Source organism: Glycine soja, chromosome 12, assembly GCF_004193775.1.
Source record: "Glycine soja cultivar W05 chromosome 12, ASM419377v2, whole genome shotgun sequence".
In the NCBI taxonomy this organism is placed as follows: domain Eukaryota; kingdom Viridiplantae; phylum Streptophyta; class Magnoliopsida; order Fabales; family Fabaceae; genus Glycine; species Glycine soja.
In genome coordinates this window covers 8,307,392-8,335,172 of record NC_041013.1, presented here as the reverse complement: position 1 = coordinate 8,335,172, position 27,781 = coordinate 8,307,392, and the positions used below count along the sequence as shown (strand labels likewise).

At 30.9% G+C, this 27,781-nt stretch overlaps 2 protein-coding genes across 2 annotated transcripts; both read right to left on the bottom strand.

The window, feature by feature from the left end:
* Positions 1–6,046: 6,046 nt before the first annotated feature.
* Positions 6,047–7,958, bottom strand: LOC114380347 (protein MAIN-LIKE 1-like). Its single transcript, XM_028339350.1, has 5 exons — positions 7,734–7,958; positions 6,985–7,644; positions 6,619–6,900; positions 6,310–6,477; positions 6,047–6,226 (listed from the first exon to the last, which is right to left on the bottom strand). The coding sequence occupies exons 1-5, from the start codon at positions 7,956–7,958 to the stop codon at positions 6,047–6,049; spliced, it is 1,515 nt and encodes a 504-aa protein (XP_028195151.1).
* A 10,542-nt stretch (positions 7,959–18,500) lies between these two features.
* Positions 18,501–22,031, bottom strand: LOC114378401 (probable WRKY transcription factor 31). Its single transcript, XM_028336993.1, has 5 exons — positions 21,394–22,031; positions 20,984–21,082; positions 20,287–20,844; positions 20,071–20,184; positions 18,501–19,368 (listed from the first exon to the last, which is right to left on the bottom strand). The coding sequence occupies exons 1-5, from the start codon at positions 21,793–21,795 to the stop codon at positions 18,694–18,696; spliced, it is 1,848 nt and encodes a 615-aa protein (XP_028192794.1). The 5' UTR covers positions 21,796–22,031; the 3' UTR covers positions 18,501–18,693.
* Positions 22,032–27,781: the final 5,750 nt, after the last annotated feature.

The following is a 27,781-nucleotide window of genomic DNA, read 5'->3' as shown; positions in this document are numbered from 1 at the left end:
CTTACACCAAATATGTAAAAAATCTAAAAAAAAATAAAATAAATTAAGATTATACTAATCACGCATGGAATTCATAAAGTTTCTCCATATAAAAATTAAAGACATAAGTGTAAATCCATTCTTCCCATACTGCCACCTTTGTGTTATATTACAAACTCATTCACCTTTTGATGTAGCTTTCCTTTGACTATGATCATGGAACAACATAGACTCAACCATCTTTCAATATTGCTTTGATTTGAGTATGATCATGTAACGAACGCTATTAAAATCTACAGCTTTACAGACTTTTTGTTTGTTTTACTGTGGCTGGTCTTGGGCCGGGTAGTGCTATGACTACGGAGTTGCTACATGCACCCAGCAATATTGCTGGGGCACCCAGCAAATAGTGAATGGACAATTTTACCCTTCTGCGAAGGCTGTTTCCGGAAGACGTCACTCCGAAAAACTTTCGGAAAAACCTTCTTCCGAAAGAAGAATGTGAGATTCCGGAAGAACTCCGGAATATGTTCCAGAAGGACGTGCTCCGGAATTTTTCCGAAAGAAGGGTCTTCCGGAAGACCACCTTCTTCTTCCGGAAGAAGGTTCTTCCACAAGTTATTTTGTTTTCTTTTTTTTAAATGTTGTATTTTTCTAATTATTTAATTTTAATAAATAAATTACGTTATAAAATAAATAATATTATTATACATAAATTATTAGTGAACATAATTATGACTAATATTTGTAATTCTTTTTTTACGTGCATGTAAATGTAAATAATAATTTGTGTGACAATTTAGTATAATTTAAATCATAAAAATTAATTAATTCATATATTTTATAAAAAAATATAAAATATTTATTATGATAACATTTAATTTGTATTACAAAACTTAATATATAATAAAAAAATAATTATAATTTTATAACAACGTGAAGTAAAAATAAATTTCATTTTATAATAATAACTAAAAATAAAATAATATTTAATGTATATGTAATGACGATTTTGCCCCTGTGTTGTTTTCTTTAAAGTTACTGCGCTGCTTTTTCGTTTTACACACTTCCATTTCACCTTCATCCCCGTCTTCTTGCTATTGCTATCCTTTTCCGTAAAAAGCTTTTCTGGTGGTCTCGTGAAGTAGTTGTTCCGTATTTGAAGATTTGGTGGTCCCGTGAAGCAGTTGTTCCGTATTTGAAGTTGTGTTAGTTGTTACTGTTCCTATTTCGTTGGAGGTACACATTTATCGGTTTTTTTTTTTTTCGTTTTCTGGGTATTTGTTTAGAGAAGATGAACAGTAAAAAGCTATTCCCGGAAGAACTTTTAACTACAGGAGGAAGTAGTTTCGGAATGAGAATGTTGAATTTCTAGAAGAAGTTCTTTCGAAAGTTACAATGCTTAATTTCGGAAGAAGTTGTTCCGAAAGACACTTCCGGAACCATTTCTTCCGGAATTGGACATATTAACTTTCGGAAGAAGTTCTTTCGGAAGTTACTATGCTCAATTCCGGAAGAAGTGGTTCCGGAAGTGTCTTCTGGAACAACTTCCGGAATTGATGATATTAACTTCCGAAAGAAGTTCTTCCGGAATGTTAGTTTATTAACAAATTTTTTTAATTATGTTTTAAAATTTATATATATATATATATATGAATATTATCATTTATAATATTTGTATTTTCAATTGTGGATATAATTGGTTTAATTAGGTATAATGATTTTGGTATAATATTAAATGATTTAGGTAACATAATTGTATTTTGTTGTAGTAGAAAAATGTTTTATTAGTTGTTTATTATAGTGTTAAGTTTAGTTTAAGTAAATAATATAGTTATAAATTTAGAATGTATTTGTATTAGTTGTTAATATGTTTGTTAGTTAATATGTAGTCAATTTGTGGATGTGGTTATATGATAATTTGAATATACTTCTATATGATGCATATGTCTTGTTAATATGTTTGTTAGTTAATATGTAGTAAATTTTTGGATGTGGTTATATGATAATTTGAATGTACTTGTGTATAATGCATATGTCCTTAAGATGAACGAAGATCAATGGACGTATGACTATGCGATGTCACAAGAAGTTCATATGGATTATGATTATGATAATGAAGAAGAATGTGGGGTGAATGAACCACATTTCGATTGTTCAAATGCTTTTAATACGTCTCAGGTAATCATAGATAATTTGAGTCATTTGGTTGAATTGATGTTTTGTATAAAAATTAATATGTTGGGGTTGCGTTGTAGGTATTTGGTACTCGAGATGATGTTTTGTAGTGGGCTCGAACAGTTGCCCATGAAAATGGATTTGTTGCAGTGATTATGAGGTCTGACACAGATACCGGTAGCAGAGGAAGAAGTTCATTTGTCTTAATTGGGTGTGAAATGAGTGGTACATACAAGTGTAGGAATAAAGAATTCGTTAGAAAAGACACTGGGAGTAGGAAATGTGGTTGTCCCTTCAAGCTTCGTGGGAAACCAGTGCATGGAGGGGAAGGTTGGATGGTGAAGTTGATCTGTGGGATCGCCTCCCTGTTGTTATTGTCACTGACAGAGACCTAGCACTGATGAATGCAGTGAAAACTGTGTTCCCGGAGTGTACAAATTTGTTGTGCAGGTTTCATATCGATAAGAATGTGAAGGCGAAGTGCAAATCTTTAATCGGTGAAAAAAATGACTGGGACTATGTAATGGATAACTGGGGTACTTTGGTTGATTGTCCGTCCGAACACCAGTTCGCTGAGTCACTTCAGAAGTTTCAAATTGCTTGTTCGCCTTGGCCGATGTTCATTGACTATGTTAACGACACATGGATTATCCCCCACAAGGAAAAATTTATTACAGCATGGACGAATAAGGTCATGCACCTAGGCAACACAACAACAATCAGGTATTAAGAATTGATTTTATTTGTTAGTAAGGATTATTAATAAATGGTATTTAATTGTTGTATATTTTTCATGTGTGTTGTGTATTTTAAATGTAGGGTTAAATCAGCTCATTGGGCTCTCAAAAGAGTACTACAAAATAGCGTTGAAGACCTATGTAGTGTTTGGGATGCCATGAACAACATGATCACCCTACAACACGTTGAAACTAAAGCATCCTTTGAAACCAGTACGCATGTGGTTGGGCATGTATTTAAAAAAACCTTATACAAGAGGCTTCTTGGGATAGTTTCAAGGGACGCTTTAAATCAGATTACTTTTGAGGTTGACCGTCTACGTTATCTCGACAACAATCCCTCTTCTTGTGGTTGTGTGATGAGAAGCACGCACGGTCTTCCTTGTGCATGTGAGCTTTCTAGGTATACTGCTGGCAGCATCCTAGTGGAGTGAGTCCATATTTTCTGGAGGAGACTTTATTTTTCAGACCAAGGGTTATGTGAGGTGGAAGTCAGCATCAAGGAAGAGATAGAGACCATATCTAAAAGGTTTGATGAACTTGATGTGTCTGGCAAAGTAACTCTGAAGAGTAAACTTCGAGAAATTGCATACCCTGATCATAACTCTATGTGCCCTCCTCCGTCAAAGGTCAACACTAAAGGTGCACCGAAGACACCGATGAAAAGAAGTCAAAGATCCACAAAGCGTGATCCGTCTTACTGGGAGTATGTTGATGCTTTTCATTCTGTTCAAAGCAGCAACTTTCCAGTCAAACGTAGTGCATCATGTTCTGAACCGCCTCAGCCAACAAAGATCATCCCGATGTTGGATCAATTTGCGTCATTCATTCAAGGTTTCATTCGTGACGTTGTGGATGTGAAAGCGGACGGTAACTGTGGATATCAGTCCATTGCCTCTTTATTAGGTATGGGGGAAGATTCGTGGCCGTTAGTGCATAACGAATTGATTAAAGAACTTGGCAGGTGGTCGCATGAGTACATGAACCTCTTCGGTGGCACAGAGAGATTTGAACAATTAAAGTTGTCCCTACTTGTTGATGGATTTTCGAAGGTATGTTTTTAGGTTAATTTTTTTAATAACAAACTTTAAATTACTTACATGTGTATGTTTGGTTGATTCAGGTTAGTGTGGACAAGTGGATGGATATAACGAAGATGGGATATGTGATTGCATCACGGTATAACGTAATCCTTGTATCGTTGTCCCGATAACAAAGCATGACATTTTTTCCTCTTAGAAGTCAACCACCACCTGATTCTTCTGGGCACCGCATGATATGTGTCGGTCACGTGTTTGGAAATCATTTTGTTCAGGTACATTGAATATAGTTAGTATAACAATTATGCAATGACTTCCCTGGTTCATTTGACTCGGTCACCGCATGATATAATCTTTGTTCATGTACAACAGGTTTATTTGAAAGACCATTGTCCCTTACCGCCTCCAACGTTGTTGTGGTCAAGCAATTGTTATTCTCAGGCAAAGCAATGGACAACTCCATATATTAGTAGAATGCAACAATACACAAGCTTGAGGTTATTCAAAAGACATTATGTCGACCTAAATGAAGACTAAACATGCATTATTTATGTAATTGTATTCATTATGCGATATAATTTGTTGTAAGCCATTAATAACCAATTAATATTATTAAGTACTCGTTTCGTTAAGCAAAAAAATTGTTGGTCCAACAAAAATCATTTACGCATATAGGATACATCATTGTCATAATTGACAACACATAATGACATGCATGCGTATTAAAGTTTGAGCGCGACACCACATTGACTAACTTGACTACACATTCACGCGTGTCTATTTTTTTGTAAACAAAGTGAAGCAATCTGTCGGTGACAACCATGTATATATATAGCAGACACGGCTAATAAATCACACATTATCTTACTTTCACATAGTCTCCCAATTGATACACAAAGTATGACATTTTTAGGAGAAACTAGTAGTCAGACGATTGTCAACTCAAGGTTGACTTTCATTTTTCCAAATGGATCGATTATTCACAATGATACTGGGGTTTACTTCCAAACTTCGACTCCGATGCCCATTCGAGTACCAAACAGTTGTGATTTTGCAAGCCTAAAAATCAGAATACACAATACTCTTCAGTTATCCGACAAATAATTTTTGGATGAAATTCACTACCGGAAGCCATTCACCCATATAGGTAACCAAATTCGTTTTCAGTGTATGAAATTGATAAATGATGATGATGTCAACACAATGTTAATGTGTAATGATCAATTTTCTTGTGTTGGTCTGATTGAGTTATTATGCACCATTGGAAGAACACCAGATGGAATAATAAACTTACTTCAACGCACTATGCCCCATACTCATGACGTGATCCTGTATTACAACGGGAAATGGAACATGCCATCGCAGAACAAATTTGTTGGATGCGCGTTCACAGGAAAAAATCCTAAGAAATTTCAAATTCCTTCAACATGTTCCATCGATGAACTGAAGGATTTAATAAAGCAAGCTGCACCTAAAGGGATTCCCCCCCTTGGAATTCACGAATCACAAACGGTAAGACGATTGTTTTTCCGCCAACCAGGTCGCTTTGAGTATTCAGATACGCTTATAAAATATGAAATTAATGAGCTAAAGACCAACGAATAACTGCTGAAGGTGTTAGTACAATCTAACTACTGGAAAAAATATGAATTTTTTGGGTTTTCTGCCTCTTTTTTGAGGTGTTATTTGATGGAACCAGGGAACGGCAATAATTTTTTTGGGTTCGTTGACGTCCAAACATGACAAATAGCGTCCCTCCAATGTCTTAAGCCACTCGCACACCCACGAAAAAAAACCCCAAACATGGGTACTTAAACATCAAAAAAAGGATCTGATTCCTATTTTTTTGGATTTTCTGCCTCTTTTCTAAAAAAAATTATTTTTAATGTAATTCTTACGAACAAAACTCATGATTTTAGCTTCACTTTTTTTTAAAAAAATTTAAAAACAGTCCAAAACTTCGCTTAAGGACCACGATCGAAATCAGAATCGATACGTCAGTTAATATCATAAAATAATAAACTGTGCAAAACAAGTCAACTATATTAAATTAAAAAGTGTAACAAATACAAAAAATCATGTCAACTACAAAACAAAAAATAAATACAATAATCAATGCTCTATGCGTCGTCTCTGTCGAGCCTTGACACTTCCATCAGCATTGGCTCCCCCTCTGGCGATTGTCAAGCAATCCTGCATAATATCATATAACTCTATGCTTGCAGCGACCATCCTAAGGTTGAGCACACGCTCCAACCTCTGTGCAATCGCCTCATAGCCATCGTAATCATCCTGTAACAGTCATTAAAAATATTTATTATAAAATTTAAAATAAATAACAACTCATCAAACATTAAACGCGCAAAAAATCTTACCACTGCAGGTGGAGGGGGGTCAAATGCCACTGGAATCTGGGGGCTGGGCGGCTGCATGTACTCCTCAGGGTCTGCGGCAGGTGCATCTCTGGGCTGGTCACCTACCTGGGTCGGTATCATGAATGGGTGAGATATCCAGAAAAACCACTCCATGTAATCCGCAGATACCTGCCCAGGCACTAGACAAAGCTCACCCACAGCTAGTACGTGGTCCGAGAAATGCATTCACCTGTCATCTATATCATCATGTGACAATTGAGCACTAACAGGCGGCGGAGGGATGCTCTGAATGTAACCAAACTGTCATACCACCCTCTCCGGTCGAGCTGTGACCACCATATGACCCCATCTCAGCTGACCCTGGAATGATGAAATCAGCTCAAAGGCCCTAACCCCTTGATGCTCAGTGTAAGGCAACCAGGACACATCTGTGATGGTCAAAGCATCACAACGTGCCCTGTACGGTGCTCCTGTGATTCCCTTCATATGCGCCTTCGACGTCAGCCACCGGGAAGCGCGTGGGGACGTCTCCTGGTATGCATCATATGTGACGCACTGATGCACACTAGGAAAGTGCTCATAGATCCAGTACTACAAAAAAAATGAGGTTAACATAACATAAAAACATGTTTAAATCATAATCGAACGTAACATATTTAAAAACACAAAATTTACCTGTAATAGAGTCAGGTACCCCGCAATCTGTCGTGTGGTGGTCCTAGAAGCCTCATCTAACTGGTCATACATATGAATCAGCGCGGCAACTCCCCAAGCATAACCATCACTCTGACCCAGGTCGCAAAAAGCGTCTAGGTGCACCACATGAACATATGTTTCACTCTTATTAGCAAAAAGAGTGCAATCGACCAGGTGCAGCAGATAAGCACGAGCTGCTACAATCCACCGCCGGGCCTGACATCTCATCTCATAAATGTCTCGAACCCATCTCAGCCGTACGTATGCCCCACGTGATCGTGTTGTCTCGGCTCTAGCCTCCTCAACAAACACCTCAAGTAACTCGGTCAACAAAAAGATCGCCTCCTCCGCAGAAAGAGCATGAAAGTTGTGCAACGCGCCAGTGATAGGGAAATGGAGGAGTGATGACACATCATCCAATGTGATCGTCAACTCTCCTACCGGAAGGTGGAAGGTGTTGGTCTCGCTGTGCCACCTCTCCACAAATGCGGATACAAGTCCAGGATCGCCAGTAACAATTGAACAATCGATCAGTGGACTTAATCCTGTGGCACCAACCAGTCCTTCAATCTCAGGCACGGGCCTCCCAATCAATGTCACCTTCCTCCCATGCGACACCAACTTTAAATCAGGACGTTCCTGATTTGAAGTACAAATTATACAATTATAAAAAAAAAAATTAATGACAAACAAATCAACAATGATAAATAATTAACAAATTAAAATACCTGTCCACTCCAAACGGCGTGTGCAACATGGTCCGCAAATGATGTCAGTACTGATGGGTCACGTGGCCCACCTGGGAATCCCTCAGCATCATCAGCATGTGACCCCTCAGCACCATCAGCACCCTGTACGTTCGCAGTCATCTCAGGTGCATCCTCAGCTATATCAGGGACATCCTCAATCATGTCAGGAACATCCTCAGCCATATCAGGTGCATCCGCAGTCATTTGATGAACCCGTTGCCTACGGGCTGATGCAGTAGGTCTACGCCTCTCAGAAACATCAACTGCATCACGGTCATCCTGTCTATCTCTGCCTATAAGTCTACCTATAGCACGACCTAAACCTCGTGTTCTAGCCATGATCTGCAAATCATGTGGAACACGTATTTTTTTTTGTCAAAACATACGCAACTTTCTTTATAAAAATAAAACAAGTCTATTTATAAACAAATAAGACTAATTTAAATAAAATTTGAAAACACACACGACATAATTTAAAAAAAAAAAACAACTTCATTTATAAAAAACACAACTAATGTAAAAATAATTAATTATCCACAACTTAATTTAAAAAAAATAAACAACTTCATTTATAAAAAAAACACAACTAATGTAAAAATAATTAATTATCCACAACTTAATTTTAAAAAATAAACAACTTCATTTATAAAAAAACACAACTAATGTAAAAATAATTAATTATCCACAACTTAATTTTTTAAAAAATAAACAACTTCATTTATAAAAAAACACAACTAATGTAAAAATAATTAATTATCCACAACTTAATTTAAAAAAAATAAACAACTTCATTTATAAAAAAACACAACTAATGTAAAAATAATTAATTATCCACAACTTAATTTAAAAAAAATAAACAACTTCATTTATAAAAAACACAACTAATGTAAAAATAATTAATTAGTAAACATCCACAACTTAATTTAAAAAAAAAATATACAACTTCATTTATAAAAAAAAACACAACTAATGTAAAAATAATTAATTAGTAAACATCCACAAATTAATTTATAAAAAGAACAACTTCATTTATAATAAAAAAAACAACTTTATTTATAAACAAAAAAACACACAACTAAAATTATATATAAAAATAAAACAAAAATGGGAAAAAAATTCAAAACATACACAACTTAATTTATATCATTTATAAAAAAATAGTATTTAAAAAAAAATTTACAAAACACACACAACTTTATTTATAAAAATAAACAACTTCATTTATAAACAAAAAACATAACTAATTTATAATTAAATAATTAGTAAAATACTCAACTAAAATCATATAAAAAATAAACAAAACCAATTAACAAAAATAACCAACTTAATTTATATAAATAACCAACTTTATTTATAAATAAAATACACTAATTTAAAAAAAAGAAACAAAAACACACACAACTTAATTTATAACAATAAACAACTTCATTTATAAACAAAACACAAATAATTTAAAAATAAATATTTAGTAAACATACACAATTTAAATTATAAAAAAAACAACTTCATTTGTCATGAAAAAGCCAAACCTCATTTTTTTATAAAATTTCAAAAACAAACACCTACTTAATTCATAAAAATAAAATAATCATTCATTTAAAAAAACAATATTTTTTAAAAAAAAAATAAACTTCCGGAAAAAGTAGTTCTTCCTGAAAATTTTTGGAAGAAGTGATTCTTCTGGAAAGTTCTTCCGGAACACTCAAAGGTCATCCGGAAGAACCCTTATTCCGGAAATTTTCCGGAAGAACTACTTCTTCCGGAAAGTTGCCGGAATAAGGTGTTTTGGAAGCTTTCCGGAAGAAGTGTTCTTCTAGATGACCTTTGGTTACTTCCGGAAGAATCCTTCTTCCGGAAAGTTTCCAGAACACCTTCTTCCGGAAGTTCCGGAAGAAGTCTTCGCGGGTCTTCCAGAAGACACCACTGTAACCACTCCTTTCCCCATTTTTTTCGGCGTCTTCTACCCTAAGGTTCCACTATCCTACCCTACAACTATACTGCATAATAAAAGCAATGTCAAGTTAGGAACACCTACCTCAAAGGATTTGCGTCTGAAGAAGAAAACAAGCAGCTGGGCTCGCGAAGAAGAAGAGAAGACGCGCAGCAGAGAAGAAGAAAACAAGCAGCGAGAAAGTGAGAGTGGTTCCGGAAGAGGAGGAAAGCTTTTTTAAATTTTTAAATGAAGGGCATAATGGCCCATTCAATAAATTGTTGGGTGCACCTAGCATGTTCCCTATGACTATTGGAAATTGTTAAACGTGCACCATTTTATCTAATTACACCCCTTGCATTTGTTTTTCTGACAAAAAATATCGCTTGCAGAAATGTGTTTCCGCTAATTTCAAATCAAAACAGAAATGGATTTTCATTTTGTATTGGTTTACAACGCAAAATAGCAATACGTTTTGTATTTTCACAATATAAAATGAAAACTTACTTTTGGTTTGTATAAGTTACTTTTTAAATTAATTAAATGAATGGTAATATAAATTATTTTTCAATTGAAATTTAATTAATTATGATACAATTTATCTTTTTTTTAATAGTAGTCGAATTAAGTATGATATAAATCAAATCATCTTTGCCTATTGAGAAGTTTAGCATACTTTGGACTTTGTAAAATTACACATATCTTGAGACGTTTTAGGGTGTGTTGTATAGGAGATTTCTTTCGTTGTTCTTAGTTCTTGGAGATTTGAAAAATATTCAAGTCAAGGTGGAAACCCATTAAGATGCTTTGAAAGTTAATGGGCTAGCTAAGCCCAATATGAATATTATTGCAAAAAAAATATTATTGTTATTTTAAAGAATAAAAGCTGGGGTAAATCATCATCAAAGGAAATGAATGTGCTGAAAAGAGTAGTAAAGCAAAAAGGTTGGTGTTGTGAAAAATTCTAAGGTGTAGTTTGTTAATAATTTGGGAAAATGAATGTTGTCATAGATCCTAAGTTTTGAATCCTAGAAAAACCATGATTTCTTTGTTAGTTCAGCCACATTACAAGTCTAATAAAGTCCTTAGTGATCCACATTGTGCATGTATGATAGCATTGACTGAGATGATGTGTAAAATTGAGAATTTTTCAATTCAGTTGTTATAATTGAAACACTTTTATCGAGACACTTGTGGGATTGAGAGAAACACTATCCTTGTGAGGACTGAAGTTGGTGATTATTCTTTGTGATCTGTCTTTCTTGCTAACCATTTCATTTGAAGTGCATCTTGTTCTGCTCCTTTTATGAACTTATGACAACTGTGAACTTGAGAATTGACCAATGAAACTTTTTGGAATGTATGTAGTTATCTCATGAATTGTCAATGGTAAACTTTGAACCTTTTCCTTTTGATTGAGTACAAGTAAAGATTTAAATTTGGGGGAGTTTGATAACTGCTAATTATGAGTATATTTTGGGATTAAATTATATAAGAATTTGTAATTTTTCTCTCCTAATTCTTCCTTTTTGAGCAAATAATTGTTAAATTAACATCATTTAAGTTTTTGTGCATAAAATATTTAAAGGGATGAATTTATGATACTTAGTGAGTAAAATAAAGCAAAAAAAAGCAGGGTAATTCAGGAAATCGAGGATAATTAAGAAAAGTATGGATAATTAAGGAAAATAGGTTAATTAAGGAAAACAGACTAATTCAAGAAAGTAGACACGGGCTTAGCGCAAGAAGTCCGCTTATCTAAGCTAATATGCACCTATAAAAGAAGAAAAGAGAAGGAAAAACATAAACAAAAATTCCAAGATAATATAATTTCTTATAGAAGGCAAAAGGTAGAAGAAGGAGAAGTAATTATTAAGAGTCATTCCTTCCTACTATCCCCTTTTCTTATCTTATTCCCCTTTACTAAATATTTCTCTCTTGCAATTGTAAAGTCTCCTATGACTATGAGAGGTTAAATCTCCTCTGTTGGAAACTTAACAATCAACTACTCTTTATGTAATTCTTCTTCCTATTTATTTATGAATATTACATTTGCATTATCTTTTCTTATGCTTAATATTATTACTTGTGATTTGATCACCCATTTGTATGGTAAGTTTTAGGAGTAGTGTTGAGAGACGTTATTTTCTAATAGAACTGAGAAAGAGTATCTAAATAAAGTCATTAATAGGGATAAATTGATATTTGTTTAACATGTTATACATATCTATTCTTAATGCAATTTACTATTTTAGCTCTGCAAAGGGATGTGAGACAGAAATAAATAAATTAGATTCTTTCATGCAGGAGACCAAAGTTAGAGTATACTAGTAGATGCAGGTGTAAATTGGAATAATTATAAATAAAGAAAAATTATTAACATTACATCCAAGAGTAACTCTGGTAGGCTAAGTTCTTAACATTTACATCTTCTAAATTTACTTCTACAAGATTATTGAGTTCTCTAATTTTCTCTCTTTAATTAATCAATTTAAATTCTTGTTTAATTTTTTCTCTTGTTTGATTTAATTTTCTACCAATTTAAATTATTATTTTTCTCATAACCTTTTCAAGTCAATTTTCTTTAACTTCATTTATTAATAAAATATTTATCTACCTAAGTACAAATAAAGTTCATGTGGATTCGACACTCGAACTTCTGTTTTAACTTTACTACTTTGGACGAATTGGTGTACTTGTCAATCCATCAACAACCGAATCGTAATTAGATCCAACATTTTAGAGATCACTTTTTTAAGGAGAACTCATTTTAATGTTATTATATAACTAGTTAAGTTTCTTGTGCCATATACAGGTATTAAATTCATATTTTATAATTTATAAGAGCACTTTTTATATTATTTGAATTTTTAATATATTTTATTTAGTTTCAATTTTAATAAATGTATATTAGTAGATAGAGGTGTAAGTGAATCAAACCCAATATGCGAATCCATCCAATTCAATTCAACCCAACTAGATTTTATGGTTGGATTGAGTTATTAGATTGGTTTTAGTTTAATGAATATGATTAAAATTGGATTGGGTGATGAGTTCGCAGGTTTGGACCTGACCAAGACCTAATCCAACCCGTGCACAATTAAATTACTAATATAGAAACCCTAAAGTCAACACATCTCATTCTTAAGGTAATAGATTATTTATCTTAAGATAATACATTTATTTTGAAGTTTGTCTCTTTTTTTTTGTTTATTTTAAGATAATAACATTATTTTATGAATGATATTATGTGTATATATTTATGTTTTATTTTTTTCAATTTATCATATGAATAGTACAATATTGTTTTATGAATACTGATTTTTAAAATATTCTTACCATTCTATAAAAAATATCTTTACTATTTTTGAGTTTGAAGATTTTTTCAAGACTTAAAGATGTTACATTTTTTTTAATAGCTTAATCCAATAACCAACACAATCCAATTTATTGAAGGTTGGATTGGGTTGGAAAAATAAACACAATTCAATTTAACCCAATTAAGTTTAATTAAATTGGATTAAAAAATAAAGAAAACTCAACTCAATCCAGGTTACTTACACCCTTATTAGTAAATATATAAATAAATATTTAAATATATTTTATATACGCACATGTGATGTGATGAATTTAAAAATGAAAATTATAATATATAATATTCACTAAATATATAGAATAAATTAATGTTGACTTAAGTTATTTTATTGGACAATTAATTAAAATTGTGCACATGTGTATTTTATAATAGTAAAATATATTTATATGAATTGACTTAAATTTTACCTGTGCAAATTAAAAAAAAAGAAACAAATCTATATTAATTGTGTTCATGCAAAATTTACTTTTAATGATAATTATTGTATTTTAAACTATACTTGTAATCAAATATTTTTCATATTTTTACTTTGATTAATAAAAACATACCATATCAATTTACATGATTCTTCAACCTATTATATAAAATTCGAATAAATAAATAAATAAATACAAAATCTAAGTATTCCAATTTGTATGGTTCTTATGTACTATAATTGATATAACATTTTATTGAAAATTAATAAAATAAAATATAAAATATAAAATATACATTAATTGAATTATTTGAAAAAAATAATATGAAAGTGTTATGTGATATCATTTTATAAAATATAACCTTCTTTTATATATAAATCATAGTAATTAATTAAATTGTTTGAAGATAATAAAAAAAAGTTGTTTCATCACATTAATTATAGTAATTAAAACTTTATACATGTTGTCTAAGAAGAATAATATAAATCATAGACTCTCTTCATTGTCCATAAGTCTCAGCGACCGAACCATATATCACAATTGTTTGTTTCCTTTTATTGTTTTAATTCTGTCTACGCCATAACACTAATCCCTTAGAACTTCAACGTTTTCAGTGACTTCATTCACCCAGAATCCAATGTTTTGGTATTCGTTAGTTAGCGGAGAAGGTCAAAATGAGATTGGAGTTGTGATTCCTAGTGGTTTCTGATGTTTTGACTTAGCTTTTGAGACCGAGATGTGGGGAAGAAGAACGACCATGCATGGTGGCTGTGGCTTGTTGATTCTGCGGGTATAAGTGAAGGAGCCACATGGTACGTAGTCCGAAACTATATATAATTGTGAAACTGAAAGGATAAATAGGAAATATTTATATTAATGAGTCTTGAGACCAATCTCAATTTGAATACCATACTTTAATTCAAGATTTTAATATTAAGATTTATGAATCTTTTTCTGACTTGTATATACTAAATTTTTTTTATTTTTATCTAATGTGAGATTTTATTTTCCACTTGTGCTTCAATACTATGTAATAATTTATAGTTGACTAGGAAGGCTAGGGGTAGATGGTGCTGAAAGGTTTCTGTTTTCGTCATTGTTTGTAATAAGGGGGAGGAATGTTGAATATATATGTATTGTGCTGAAACTATGTATTGCGTATATGTGTTCTTGTGTGAAGCAGTGTTGTGTGTTTGCTGACCTAATATACAAGGTTGAGTCAATGAAGACACCAGTAAGGGGCGACAAAGAGGTTTAATGGAGGATTGTTCAGGAGATTTTGGTGATTAATTAAGATGTGCTGGGTTGGAGAGAAGTAAAATGAAAAAAAAAAACTAATATAAAAGGCTTAATAAAAAATGGTGGATGAGGCATCATATTCAGAAAAAAAATCATTTATAATTAAATATTTTCTCACCAAACTAATAAAAATACACATTTTTTTTAAAACAAACTAACACATAATTAATTGAATAATAAAACAAATTATATAGTTGAATAGTTTCATTTCATCGTTTAAGAAGAGGTGCTCAAAACAAATTAACTAAAAACGGTTATCTTTGAATATTTATTTTTCTACGCAATCTTAATATCAATATTTTAAATTTTGGTTTAAAATCTGGCTTAGGTTTTGTTAAAAGATGACCAATACATAAGAATCAACCTCCTAAAATTCAAGATATAAATGATGTGTAAAAATTCAACGATGGCGAGAAAATTTACTACATGCAATCACTAAAGCTAACGTTAAATCATCCACATAATTAATCCAAAAATGAGACTTTACCAATCCAATTCAATAATTTATTTAATCAAATCAAAGTGGATGCATGTAGTGGCATGTCAATTGTACGATCACTGAGGGCTCGTGCAGTGGAGAACTATAATTAATCTCTGCTCATGATTGCACCAAATTTTGAAGAAAAAAGGCGATGCTTTACTTTTGGTGCTGAATAACACATTAGTCAGAAGCATGGGAATGGGCAATTAGCCTGACCATTCAAGAATCATAGCCTATTTGCTTACTTGAGCTTTCAAATTGGCAGCGAAGAAGGCATGCAACCAAATCAATGATGAAGCCCACAAGTCACAACCAACCCATCAAGACTTTACTGCTGAGTGCTCTAACTTCGATACAGACCAAACCAGTTCCAAACTGGACTCAAAAGTAATGCACAAAATCTAGTTAGCATTTCCCAATACTATAGTGGATTTGGTAATGTTAGGCATTGGCGTGTAGAACATAACAACAAAAGGCTTCAATGAATAGTAATCTAATTAATAGCTTGACCAGAAGCCCTATATATGTTGATCAAATAGGAGACATCGTTTTAGGTCTGGTAACCATGTTAGGTCTGTATAGTATACAGACGTTCATTTTAATAACGTATAACTTTATGAGACTTTTCTGGATTAAGATATTAAAAATTTTAAAAAATATATATATAAAAAAGTATTAAGGCATTTAATTAAGATTTTTAAATAATATAAATAAATTTTATGTTATTTAATTAAAATTATTTATAAATGATATAAATAAGTCTTTTTTTAATGCTATGGGTGTCGATCCAAAGAAATTTAATAGTATTTAATTAAATATTTTTATAACTTAATAAAAGTAATCTAGTATTAAAAAATATAAAAAAATTTGATGAATATTTTTAGTATGCATTTCGATGGATTTCTTATGACTTTTTAATAGAAAATATGTATCAAATAGTTACACAAAATATTAGAGATTTTCTTGGATTCTCTTTTTCTCTTTACTCATAATTTCTTCTTTCTTTCTTGAAAATAATATAGACATTTATGTATAACACTTCATAATCCTCAATATCTTATAATCTTCAATAACTACATGTTAATTTTACCATTGTTATGCACAAGATGCTTCTCCTTTCTCTTGTTTCTCCCTATCAACTTTTCATTATTAAAATATAAACTCAATTATTTGCTATATATTATGAACATGTAGACATTTTGGCATATAGAAACTTTATCTTTTTGTATTTTAACCTATGATAACTCTGCTATCTTTTTGTATTTGATGTTATTTATGACACTCATTGTGACTTATTTAACTTATTTATTATTAATACAAATACAATCATTTTTAGTTATATACTTAAATGGAGATTTGCTTCAAACACTATAAAGACTTGCAAACTTATATACATTTTTCAACATACAACATGTTGGAGATTTGGTTGACGAGGAACAACATCACTTTTAACAATGTAGGCTGAATTATCTAAAACTCATCTCATCTATTAAAACTTATTCATAGAAGTAGTTATGATTCAATTAGGAACCTTCTATTCTTCATGGTGCACCCCTATCTTGGAGCTAGTGTGCCTTTCCTCATGGCTTGTGGAGGCTGTTTTTTGTTTTAATAACTAGTATTATATTTTACTTTACCTTTCCAAAAAAATCATTTACTATAAAAAAAACTTGGCAATAACATAAACCTATTTTACTAGCTTCAATTGTCAATTGAATAGAATTTATTGTGTTCAAAAGTTGAATCAGATAGGATACATTACTTGACTCACTTATTTATTTTTCATGAAAAATTAAGGGTGTTAAAGGTTCGTTGAATTTTTATGAGGGAAAGAATTAAGAATTTGCATATTATCCATTATTTTTTTTTATAAACTTTTATAATTTTGAATGTTTTCTAAAAATTTATGGAGTCTTTTAAAATCTTGTAAAGTCATAGAGTCGTTCCAAATCTTGTGAATTCATATTTTATACATCTATTAAAATCTAAATTACAAAATTCAAATCATAAAAGTCTTTTAAATTTTTTTAAAAAATTATTACATTCTCACAAAAATCTTTTAATTTTTTTTTAAAATATATTAAAAAATATTTTAAAATCTTAATCCAATACCTACATAAAGTTATTCACATGCTTATAATTGCATGTAATTTTATATATGGGTAGGGCTTTTAATTTTATTTTGATGACATATGTTAAATTGTCTTTGTCACTTGTAGGTGTAGTTTAGACAAATTTTTTAATATACACTTATATGAAAGAAAAATAAAATAAATACGCAAAATTAAATCAAATTTTTAACATAATATCGATCTTGCCATTTTTAGAATCTCATTTAATTTCTATATAAATACATATAAAATTAATATATCATCATCAGCTAGACCATATATTAAGTTAAGGAGATACAGTGTATTAAATGTGCCTCCGTCACATGCATATATTCATCTCCTAAGGAAGGTTTGATGAATAAGATTTTAAGTCAACATTGCTCAAATTCATAGTTAGGACTTGACAAGAGATTACCATGAGCCTTACTTTATCTCCTTTTGCGGATGAATGATTTTGTCAAAGCAAAAGTATCTTTCGTCCAACAGAAAAGATACTACTAATAAAGAGAAATTTAAAACCAATATAGTTACTGTATAGTATATATATTAGCCATATATTCACTTGGAAAAATACTTTTTAAAGTCAAAGTTGAACAACAAAAAGTTACTCCATGTAATTTTGAGCTGTATTTTTATATATGCATAAAAATAAATAAGATAAAATTAATTATGGCCGAAATAATTTCTTGATGTCAAATTTTTAACATACTAGAAACTGCATTCACATAGCTGTTTGACCAGCAATCGTGCAACGCAAAAGGCAAGTTGAAGATGACTCTCTCTGAGTCGGTTTTTTATTAATTTTCTCGCTATAAAAATATCCTTACGCGTCCAAGCTAGAGTGACATACTCTTCAACCACTCTTAGACGATTTTCTTGAATTCTTTTTCCTTTCCATATAATGTCATTTGTTACACGCAATAGTGATATCTTCTTTTATCATCCCGATTTTTCTTTTTCACAAGATTTAGCTTCTACCATGAGAAAAATTACAAAGGAATAAGGACATCCAAGTCCATATTTTTTTCAAAATATGTGAGGAAACAAAAGTTGTTTCTTTTCTTTTATATATAAAATTTCTGTTTGTTTTTGTATGCAGTTTTCAGCAAACTACGACTGAGGGAGATAACAACTGATATAATTAAAGTCTATAACCAAATAAAAAATTATCTATGTCAAATAGTAACGGTTTCCTGCATCCCAAAAAAAAAAACAAATGAACAAATAAAAAGGTCATAAAATCAACTTAATTAATTTAATCAAATTAAATTAATGTCGTAAAAAAATTGAAAGGGGTCAACTAATTCCCTATTGGAATTGCTGATTTTATTGCTTTCCGTTGCCATTGCTGTTGCCATTGCCATTGTTGATGTTGGCTGTCATGTTGACATTATTGTTACTATTATTATTAATGTTGCTGTGTTGTTGCTGAGCACCACCAATGATGGAAGTGATAGCAGCTGCCAATGCTGAAGTGAAATTGGGATCAGTAGCAATGGCAGCACCAACTGTGTCAGCAAGGTGTGGTGGAACCTGATGAGGTTGGTAACCAAATTGTGAAGAAGGGTCTGCTGTATCATGTGATGACATTTGTAGGCCAGAAAACTTTGATTGGTTGTAAAGTGCTTGTCCGAATATCTGAGGCATTAAAGATGATGGGGAGTTTGCAAAATTCTGAGGGACACCAATTTGCAACTGGTTTGGATGCTGCTGCCTTGGGAACTGTAGAGGGTTTGGAGAATGAGTTAGGTCTAATGTAACTGTTGGGAATGGAGCAGAAGCTGAGATAGTGGCCATGCTTGAAGAGCAAGGAAGGAGTGTCCTTGTGAGGAAGTCTGCATTCATTATGCTGTCAGCACTTGACATGGATCCAGAAAGCAACATTCTTGCTGCTGAGGATGTGGTTTGTGCCATTGCCATTGCTGTTGGAGGCAAAGGATGGTTGTGATTTCCTTCATAGGTTGTGATAAGGACTGTTCGGTCTTCAGCACACCTTTGTACCTGTTAATTTTAAGTACCAAATGTTGGATTAGAAAAACCACTTGATTTTTAACCTACCCATGCTGAAGAACTAAAAAATGAGCCTTGAAACTAAACATTCTTCAATTTAATAGTAGTTTGTACTCTTATCAAACTTCAATAAATGAATCTCAAAAAATCATTAGGATTAATACTATGATAAGATATAAGATTGATTCACTGATAAATAGAGAAAGAAGAAGAGGAGAAACAAAGCATCAATTCAAAATTTAATTTTTCTTTTGCTAGTAGAAACTAATAATACTAATAATTAATATTTACCCAAAAAAAAAAATTAACATATATTGTATGCAAAATTGCAAACTTGTTTAGTAATAATTAATTGACTCAAAGATTTTAAATTGAGATTCGGATTTTATCAAGATTCTTGATATTGTAAAAAAAATTAGACAAATGCAATTCATATCATGCAGCCACAATTGCATTCACCAAACTTCAAAAATCTTAACTGTATTTTAAGACCTTTAAGCCAATCAATAAAGTTAATGACTAATGCCAAATATTTTAGTACCAAATTTGATTTTTTCAGTTCCTAATATAATTCTCTCCCTTCCACCTAAGGGTGTGTATTCAGCTCAATAAGTGTGGAAGTGTGGAATCATCATTAATTTTTGTTTCAAAACTGGAAATCAAGCTTTATAGTGGACATCACATATAATATACCTGTTTTCTAACTGGGCAACCAGCAGCCATGGTACATCTATAATAAGCTCTAGGACATGGGTTTCCTTTGGCCATCTTCTGCCCGTACTTTCTCCATTGACACCCATCAGTAATCTGAGCCAAAGTAAAAAACTTCTCCATCAGCTAAAATGAACAACAATTAACCATGAGAACAATTTTTCCAAAATTGAAGAACATGCACTCTTAATTACGTACCATGGGTGCTTCGGATCGAGCTCTAACAGAAACTCTTGCCTTCCTCATAGTAGCCTCAGCCTGAGCCTGATCAACATTATTATTCTTTGAAGGACTACTGAACCTTGGAACTTTATCAGCATGCCCTGAAGGACTATCTTCGCTCTCAATCCCTCTATCATACTCCTTCTCTTCTTCATCATTAACACTATTATTCCCATCATTGTTACTAGTCCCTAATCCCTTGGAAGCCACATCTATGTTGGGTGATCCTGATCTATCTTGACTTCTTATTCCCCCTGATGAAGATGAGGGTTCAATATCAGCGCTAGCCAACCCAAGATCCATAAACTGCCTTGACACCAATACCCCACCACCACTCTGACCCTGCTTCTTCTCTTTAACCTTGCCATCAGACACTTCTTGCTGATCTTCACCTTCCTCGCCCTTCCGCTCCTGCATCATATTCATAAAGTGCATCTGAAGCGCGTTGTAGTTGGTGTTAACCTCATCAAGCGTGTCCCTCAACTTTTGATTCTCCCTTTTCATTCTCTCAAGATCACCTTGAAGATCAGCCATCTGAACAAACGACGGTTCATGGCAAACGCTCAATTTTGAAATACCCCGAAATAAAACAAAAAAGAGAAACACCCCATGACATGTTGTAATATCATTAAATTAATTAAACTAGATAGGTGCTATACATATCTATCTTTACCTCTTTCTTAGTTTCTTTGTCTTCTGAATTGGGTGATATCTCATCTTCCACCATAGATTGATCGCTACTAGCATTGGTAGTAAGAAGATTCAGACAAGTCTATTAAACAAAAAGTATCAAATTCATTAGCACACCAACAAGATATGATCATACAGAAAAAGATTGAGCTCAATTTCAAAAGTTTGTGCAATTTTAAAACCATAAACCATACACAATATATATATATATATATAAGAACAAAACTTTCATATATGCACTTCTCTAAGTACTTTTGGTGTTATCTCCGATTAGAGTTGAATTTTCGTAATGAAACTCCAATTCTGATAGAACTCTAAAAACATCTAAGAAACTGTATCTAAGTTTTGTCCGTGATATAACATGTGAAATATAAAGATGAGTATGTGACTCACGTTTACTTTTAAATCCAACGTGGGTGGAGAGATGGAATGATGATCATTGTCGGGGAGAGAGGCAGAACCAGCCGCAGCAACGATGTTGTTGTCATCATCTTTGGTACTGTTCTTGTCGGAGAAGAAGTCCATCTCGGTTCTGCTATGGAGAGATGTTGGTGAAGAAGCATCATCATGATTGTCTGCAGAAGAACAGCTAAGGTTGATTCGGAAGGGGATGGTGTAGTCTTTTGTGGTAACTGTGGCATCCATGTTGTTGTTGTTGTGAAGACTGAGTTTTTTCCACTCGGGGTTGTGGCTGTTTGTGTCTTCAGCTGAGAAAGAGTTGAGAACAATTGGCTTATGGAGGAAGAAGCTCCCAATTGGATCTGAATCCATGGATAGCCCACCACGTCTAATCATAAATTCCAAGAAAGAGAAAAGAGAAAGAGAGATAGAGAGAAGAAGTCTGTGAAGGCTTTACAAAGGATGCAGTGGACTCGGCACAAAAATGGGAGAACTGAGACTGAGACTTGAGAAGATGACCAGAACTAGTGTAGTTGTTTTGTCTCTCTTCTCTTGGCTTTGAACGTTCAAGTATTATTACATTTGATCTGAGTTTTACATGTGGAGAAATACTTGTCAATATTAAAAGAGAATATAAAGAATGGTACATGACTACATATTCATCATGAGAAAAAAATATGCTCATAGTTGTTTTAACCTAGTTATGATTTAATTATATATGGGTGTGTAATTTTTTCATTTTATCTTCTAAACTGAAATACTTTGTTTGAGACGAATCCCATCTATTTGTGTTTTAAATTAAATGAATAATGGATGGATGATGAAGATAAGTACGAAAAGAAAATTGATTTTTTCTTGTTCAGTGACAAGATAAGTACGAAAATTAATAGTATAAAAATAGACAAATTTAAGTTTAACAAGCGAGATTATAGTTAACCGTTTGCGCAAAGGGGGATAAAAGTCGGTATAATTGTAACACATTAGAATTAAAATCCGTTCAATTTTGTGTATAATAATTATTTTTGTACAGCTCACTTTCTGTAATAGGTATATTATTATTTAATTTGTTTGTTTTGAAAGATAGTCTAATCTGAATAAGACCTAAATTAATTTTATTTTAAAATTGTAAAACGAAAATCACGAGAATAAAAGATATTAAGAAGTGGTGTATTTAATTATGTTACTTTTGAATTGTATACTTTATAAACTCTCATAAATATAAGTTTGAAAATAGAGATTATATTATTTTTCCAAACCTAATAGTATAGGGGAGATTGCTCATTCTTAATTATGGTGTATAAAAATTCAATTACAAATTTAATAACTTGGAAAGAAATTTTGGATACAAAGCCTCTCTCCCGGAACGTAAGTTAGTTTACCGAACCATATTCAACAATTTCCATCAATCATATGGGAAAAAATTGTCGAAATTAATATTGGTACATACACAAACTAAATTTGAATTAATTTGGAAGATTCCGTAAGAGATTCAATCTTGTTGTTTTCTTGGGATTTGGGAATATTATTAATAATATTAATTAGTATTTTTGTGTTTTTATTGACAAGGTATTGATTTGGTGTGAATGAAGGCATGAAGGAAGGAGAAGGACCCTATTGACGCGTTCCCAAAATTCACCGCCCCGATTGGCCCGGCGCATGAGGCTCGTGAAAAGTGTAGTCTCAATCAATGGTTGTAATGGGGCCCAGTGGGCCCCACACTATGACGACTCAGTATGGGTCCCAGCATACTTCTAATCTTGACTTGGACAATACAACACAAGATGGCGAACCTCAGACAAAAAAATAATTAATCCCTGGCTAATTAGTCTTATTTAATTTTCAACAATGATGCATGGATATTTATGTGACATTTTGGAAAAAAAAAACGACACAGGTGATGGAAGTATCAAATATAATACATGCTAAAAATATGTTTTTTGTTTTTATAAATATTAAAAAAAAATTGATATATTTTTTATCCTACTAAAATTAAAATGTGTTATTTTTTATCTAAAGTTAAGTGTGGATAAATCCGAGCCTATATGAAATTTTTTTAAAATTAAATTATAGGTTAAAATATATTTTTTATTCTTATAAATTTTGAAATATTCAAAATTCGTCCCTATAAAATTTTGAGTCTTTTTTTGTCCTCAAAAAATTAAAATCTATTACTTTTTGGTCAGGACATAGGTTTGTGCATCCAAACCTGCACGTCACTGTCTCGTTGGTTCCATTGATGACTATATGAGTGGGTGATTTTTGAAGATTAAAACCTACCACAAAATAAAGAAAAAAATCCACAAATTTGTAAATTCTTCTTCTCTAACTTTCTTCATCTTCTCAGCCCACCAAGCTAATCCAAGAGAGAAGTGAATTTGAAAGCTAGGTTGTTGAGTTTGTCTACGATGTTTGATTCCAATAGAACATTGAAATTGGTATTCGTAACGTTGAGTTTAAGAGTGAAGGTGTTAAGTTTTCATAAGGAATGGGGGTCAAAGAAGCATAAGAAGATGAGAAGGTCAATAATGTGGTACTGACCATTGTAGTTGAATAGAACATTTAAAAAAGAAAAAAAAAGAAATTATTTATTTAAATTCAAAGAAGGAAGAAAGTTAGGAAAGAAGGAAATTAGAAAAAAGAGATTTACAAATTTGTGGATTTTTTCTCCAAAATTACTCACTCTCATAGTTATCAATGAAACCAATGAAAAAATGACACGTAAGTTCAGATACCTGAATGTACCTCTGGGTCAAAAAGTAACAAATTCTAATTTTTTAAAGACGAAAAAAAGACTCAAAATTTTACAGGGATGGATTCCAAACATTTCGATATTTATAAGGACGAAAAATATATTTTAGCCTCTAATTTAATTTTTTTTAAAAATGTCATGTAGGCTTGGATTCATCTAAACTTGCTAAAAAACAACACATTTAAATTTTAAGAGAAAAAAAAACATATAAATTTTTTTACAGAAATGAATTCTGAACATTTCGATATTCATAAAGACGAAAAATATATTTTAGCCTATATGAAATAAACTATCAATTTAGTTCTTCAAATATTTTTTATAACTAATAAGTATATATATATATATATATATATATATATATATATATATATTATCTCTAAAATAATAAATATTTATTAATTTAGTTCTTACATTAATGATGTTTACTGAGGTTCAAAGACTAATTTAAAATCTTTTTTTTAATATTTAAGAAATTATTTTGTATGATTTTTAATGTTTGAGAAATTATTTATATAATTTATTTATTTTAAAGACTATTTAGAAAATAGAATAATATTTTAGGGATAATTAGGGATAAAAATTATTATTTATTCTAATAATGTGAAGTGATATGATATAATAATAAAAAAAATTATCTACACTTATATCTATCATAAATAATAAAGTCAATATTCTAATTTGGTCTCTATATTTCTTTAGCTGTAATCTCCTCTCTCAATACTTTTTTTTTTTTGGTAGCGACTCTCTCAATACTCTATTTCCAATTTTGTTTTACCTGTATTTTTGTTTTAACTACATATTACTATATCTGGTTTTATATTTTTGATACATCCATTTCCCTCAATATTTATTTAAAGAAATTTTAAATGTAGACACGAAGTGTAGTCCATGTATAATGCATATGAAAAAAATATGTTAAAAAATGTGGTCTTTTAAATGAATCTTCGTACAGTGAGAAATTAATACTTAACTCTCGACTTAGGAATGCCTGGGTCCAAAAAAAAATTCCATTTATCTTTATATTTATCCAAAAAAAAAATATAAGCATGGAATGTCTTTCTTCCACTAATTTAGAATTAAAGAGTGTTCATATGTAATTGTTGGTTGATTTTGGATTCTCCATTTTCTCACTGACATTCTCCTTGTATTAAGACTAAATTACAGTAAATTGTACTCTCTGGTGCTTAAATTACATTATTTCTTTATTTTTATTTTAGAGACTATATTACTTATCCTAAGAAATTAACATATGTTATAATCTAGTATATTTTTATGTTTAAAAATTAATATTAATTTTTCTCCTTTTATGACTCTTAATTTTATTGGCAATTAATTTAGAATTTTTCTCTAAACTTTGAAACTTTAAAAATGAAAAATAATTCAACATATATAGAGTTTTGAAACTCATAATTTGATTATTCAAAACACCTTTTTATTCATTATAGTTTGAAAATCAATAATATCATGTCGAAAATTGATTATTAGTGACTTTAAAAGTTAAAAAAAAATTCATGGAAGGTTCTTTCATGGATATTCACAACTACTAATTCATTTATTAAAATATATGACATATTAAAATCTTTTAAAAAACTGAAAGTAAAAATTTTAAAATAAGAAGAAGCGAGTGTAATTTAAGGAACTATTAGGAAATGAAAGTATATATATATATATATATATATATATATATATATATATATAAATTAAAGATAGCTAATATGAATTTAAAAAATTGATTAATATAATTTTCAAAATAATTAATATATAAATAAATAAAATTATCATCTGTTATTTTGTAATTGAATAATATTGTAAAGACATTTACATGTTTAATGCATAGATTATTTTCTGTAACAATAATACACCAGCTGGCAGTTTATGTGGAATTTTCAATTCTCCAACTGAGTTTTGTTAAGAATCATAGCAACTTTTTATGACTGCTTTTGGATTATTTTAATTAGAAAATTAATGAGTTTATGTTATTTATTTGATTAGAATATATAGGGGGGTTTTACTTCTTCGAGTCTAACATCACAGAAAGAAAGTGATGATGAACCTCATAATAATTTTCCAACCTAACTGGAACCAGCTTTTGCCTCGTTATATATAGTCCCTCTAATTTCTTCGGAGGTTCTAAGACACGTAACCAAAACCATGTGTTTTGGGTATGCATGTATTTAAACTTGAAAGAAACTCTGGATATTGTGGAAGACTTAATTATTGGAAAAACATATAATTATATTACGTAGCTTGATGGAAAGTGGATAAACTTAATTACTTTGGTGCGTCAACAAAGCTCTAATACGAAGAAAAATGAAAGAAATTGATAAATATAATAATAATAGTAATAATTAATATGATAAAAAATAAATGTATTTAAAGAGGTTACATACTTAGGATTCTTAAACTCAAAAGTTTTAGTTAAGTTAAAACAATCTTTATATATATAAAGCGGGAGAAGACACATGTGTGAATGCAATTAGGGATGAGATTTAGTTAGGTTTGACTAAAAATTATTTTAAATAAATGAGATTTATTTTTCAACTTTTAAGACTTAGGAAATGTCTGCTAGAGGATATTTTTTTTTTCATGTTTAAGAATCATGTTTTCTAAAAATGAATAAAATTTGTTTGGTTGATGATGATGAATTTTTAGATAAGTGTTTTATAAATCAAAGAGTTAGATGTATTTTTTATCAATTATTTAATTATTTATCATATTATATAATTTAATAAAGAATAACATGATATATTTATTGTAATAAAATAAGAATTAAACCCGTGAAAGTAAAATTTCCACCTCTCTCATGGGTTATTTTTCATAGGAAACTAATTAGACAATATTCTCACACAACATCCTTTCTCCCAAATTTTATTTTTTAAAAATGCATATCAAATATGAAAAATTAAGATAATATTTGATTTGAGTGTTTTCTATTTTTATTTTCAAAGAAAACAAAAAATAGGAGTACAAATACATTTGTTTAAAATTTAGAAAATATTTTAACAGGCTCAAAATTGAAAACAATAAATCCACATTTTCTTCTTAATACATGTTTTTTAAATATTGAAAATGAAAATTATTTTTAGAAAATGATAAAAAATGAAAATAGAAAATAAATATTCAAACCAAATGCTACCTAAGTTTTTCAACCCTATGATTCCCGAGAAATCAAAAACTTATTTCCAACCAAATGCATCCTTAAATCGAATTTGTTTTCTGGGTTCTAAATAGTACATGGTATAATATAGAGAGAACACATATACAGAGGAAAACAAATTGTTATATGCAACAATATTGCAAACCAAGCTAGAGAGCAATTTTATTTGTACTTGCTCATCTAACCATATATAAATTCTTCAAATTTTATCATTTTTACTATATTAATTTATGATTTCTATGTTTTAAAAATTGTTTTATAACTCACATTGAATTTCATTCGCACCAATAATATGGTAGTTAAAAAAGGGTCCTTGTTGTTAAGACATCCACGATGAGAATTGCAGCCTTCGCTTTGCAAGGATTCCCAGAGCACCGCAGAAACTCCTTCATCATCCTAGTACATACAAGACATGACATGACCTTGTAATACAATAGGATCATTTTCAATTTTTCATACACCTAATTGCAACAACT

What these genes read in the sequence shown, in the direction of transcription:
- LOC114380347 (XM_028339350.1), bottom strand. Translation starts at nt 7,958, where the DNA reads ATGACTGCGGATGCACCTGATATGGCTGAGGATGTTCCTGACATGATT. An exon ending in ACGCCGTTTGGAGTGGACAG is followed by an intron (nt 7,645 to 7,733) that starts GTATTTTAATTT and finishes ACTTCAAATCAG; the next exon opens with GAACGTCCTGATTTAAAGTT. An exon ending in GGTACCTGACTCTATTACAG is followed by an intron (nt 6,901 to 6,984) that starts GTAAATTTTGTG and finishes TTTTTTTTGTAG; the next exon opens with TACTGGATCTATGAGCACTT.
- LOC114378401 (XM_028336993.1), bottom strand. Translation starts at nt 21,795, where the DNA reads ATGATTAGACGTGGTGGGCTATCCATGGATTCAGATCCAATTGGGAGC. An exon ending in ACAAAGAAACTAAGAAAGAG is followed by an intron (nt 20,845 to 20,983) that starts GTAAAGATAGAT and finishes TCGTTTGTTCAG; the next exon opens with ATGGCTGATCTTCAAGGTGA. An exon ending in CTCGATCCGAAGCACCCATG is followed by an intron (nt 20,185 to 20,286) that starts GTACGTAATTAA and finishes ACTTTGGCTCAG; the next exon opens with ATTACTGATGGGTGTCAATG.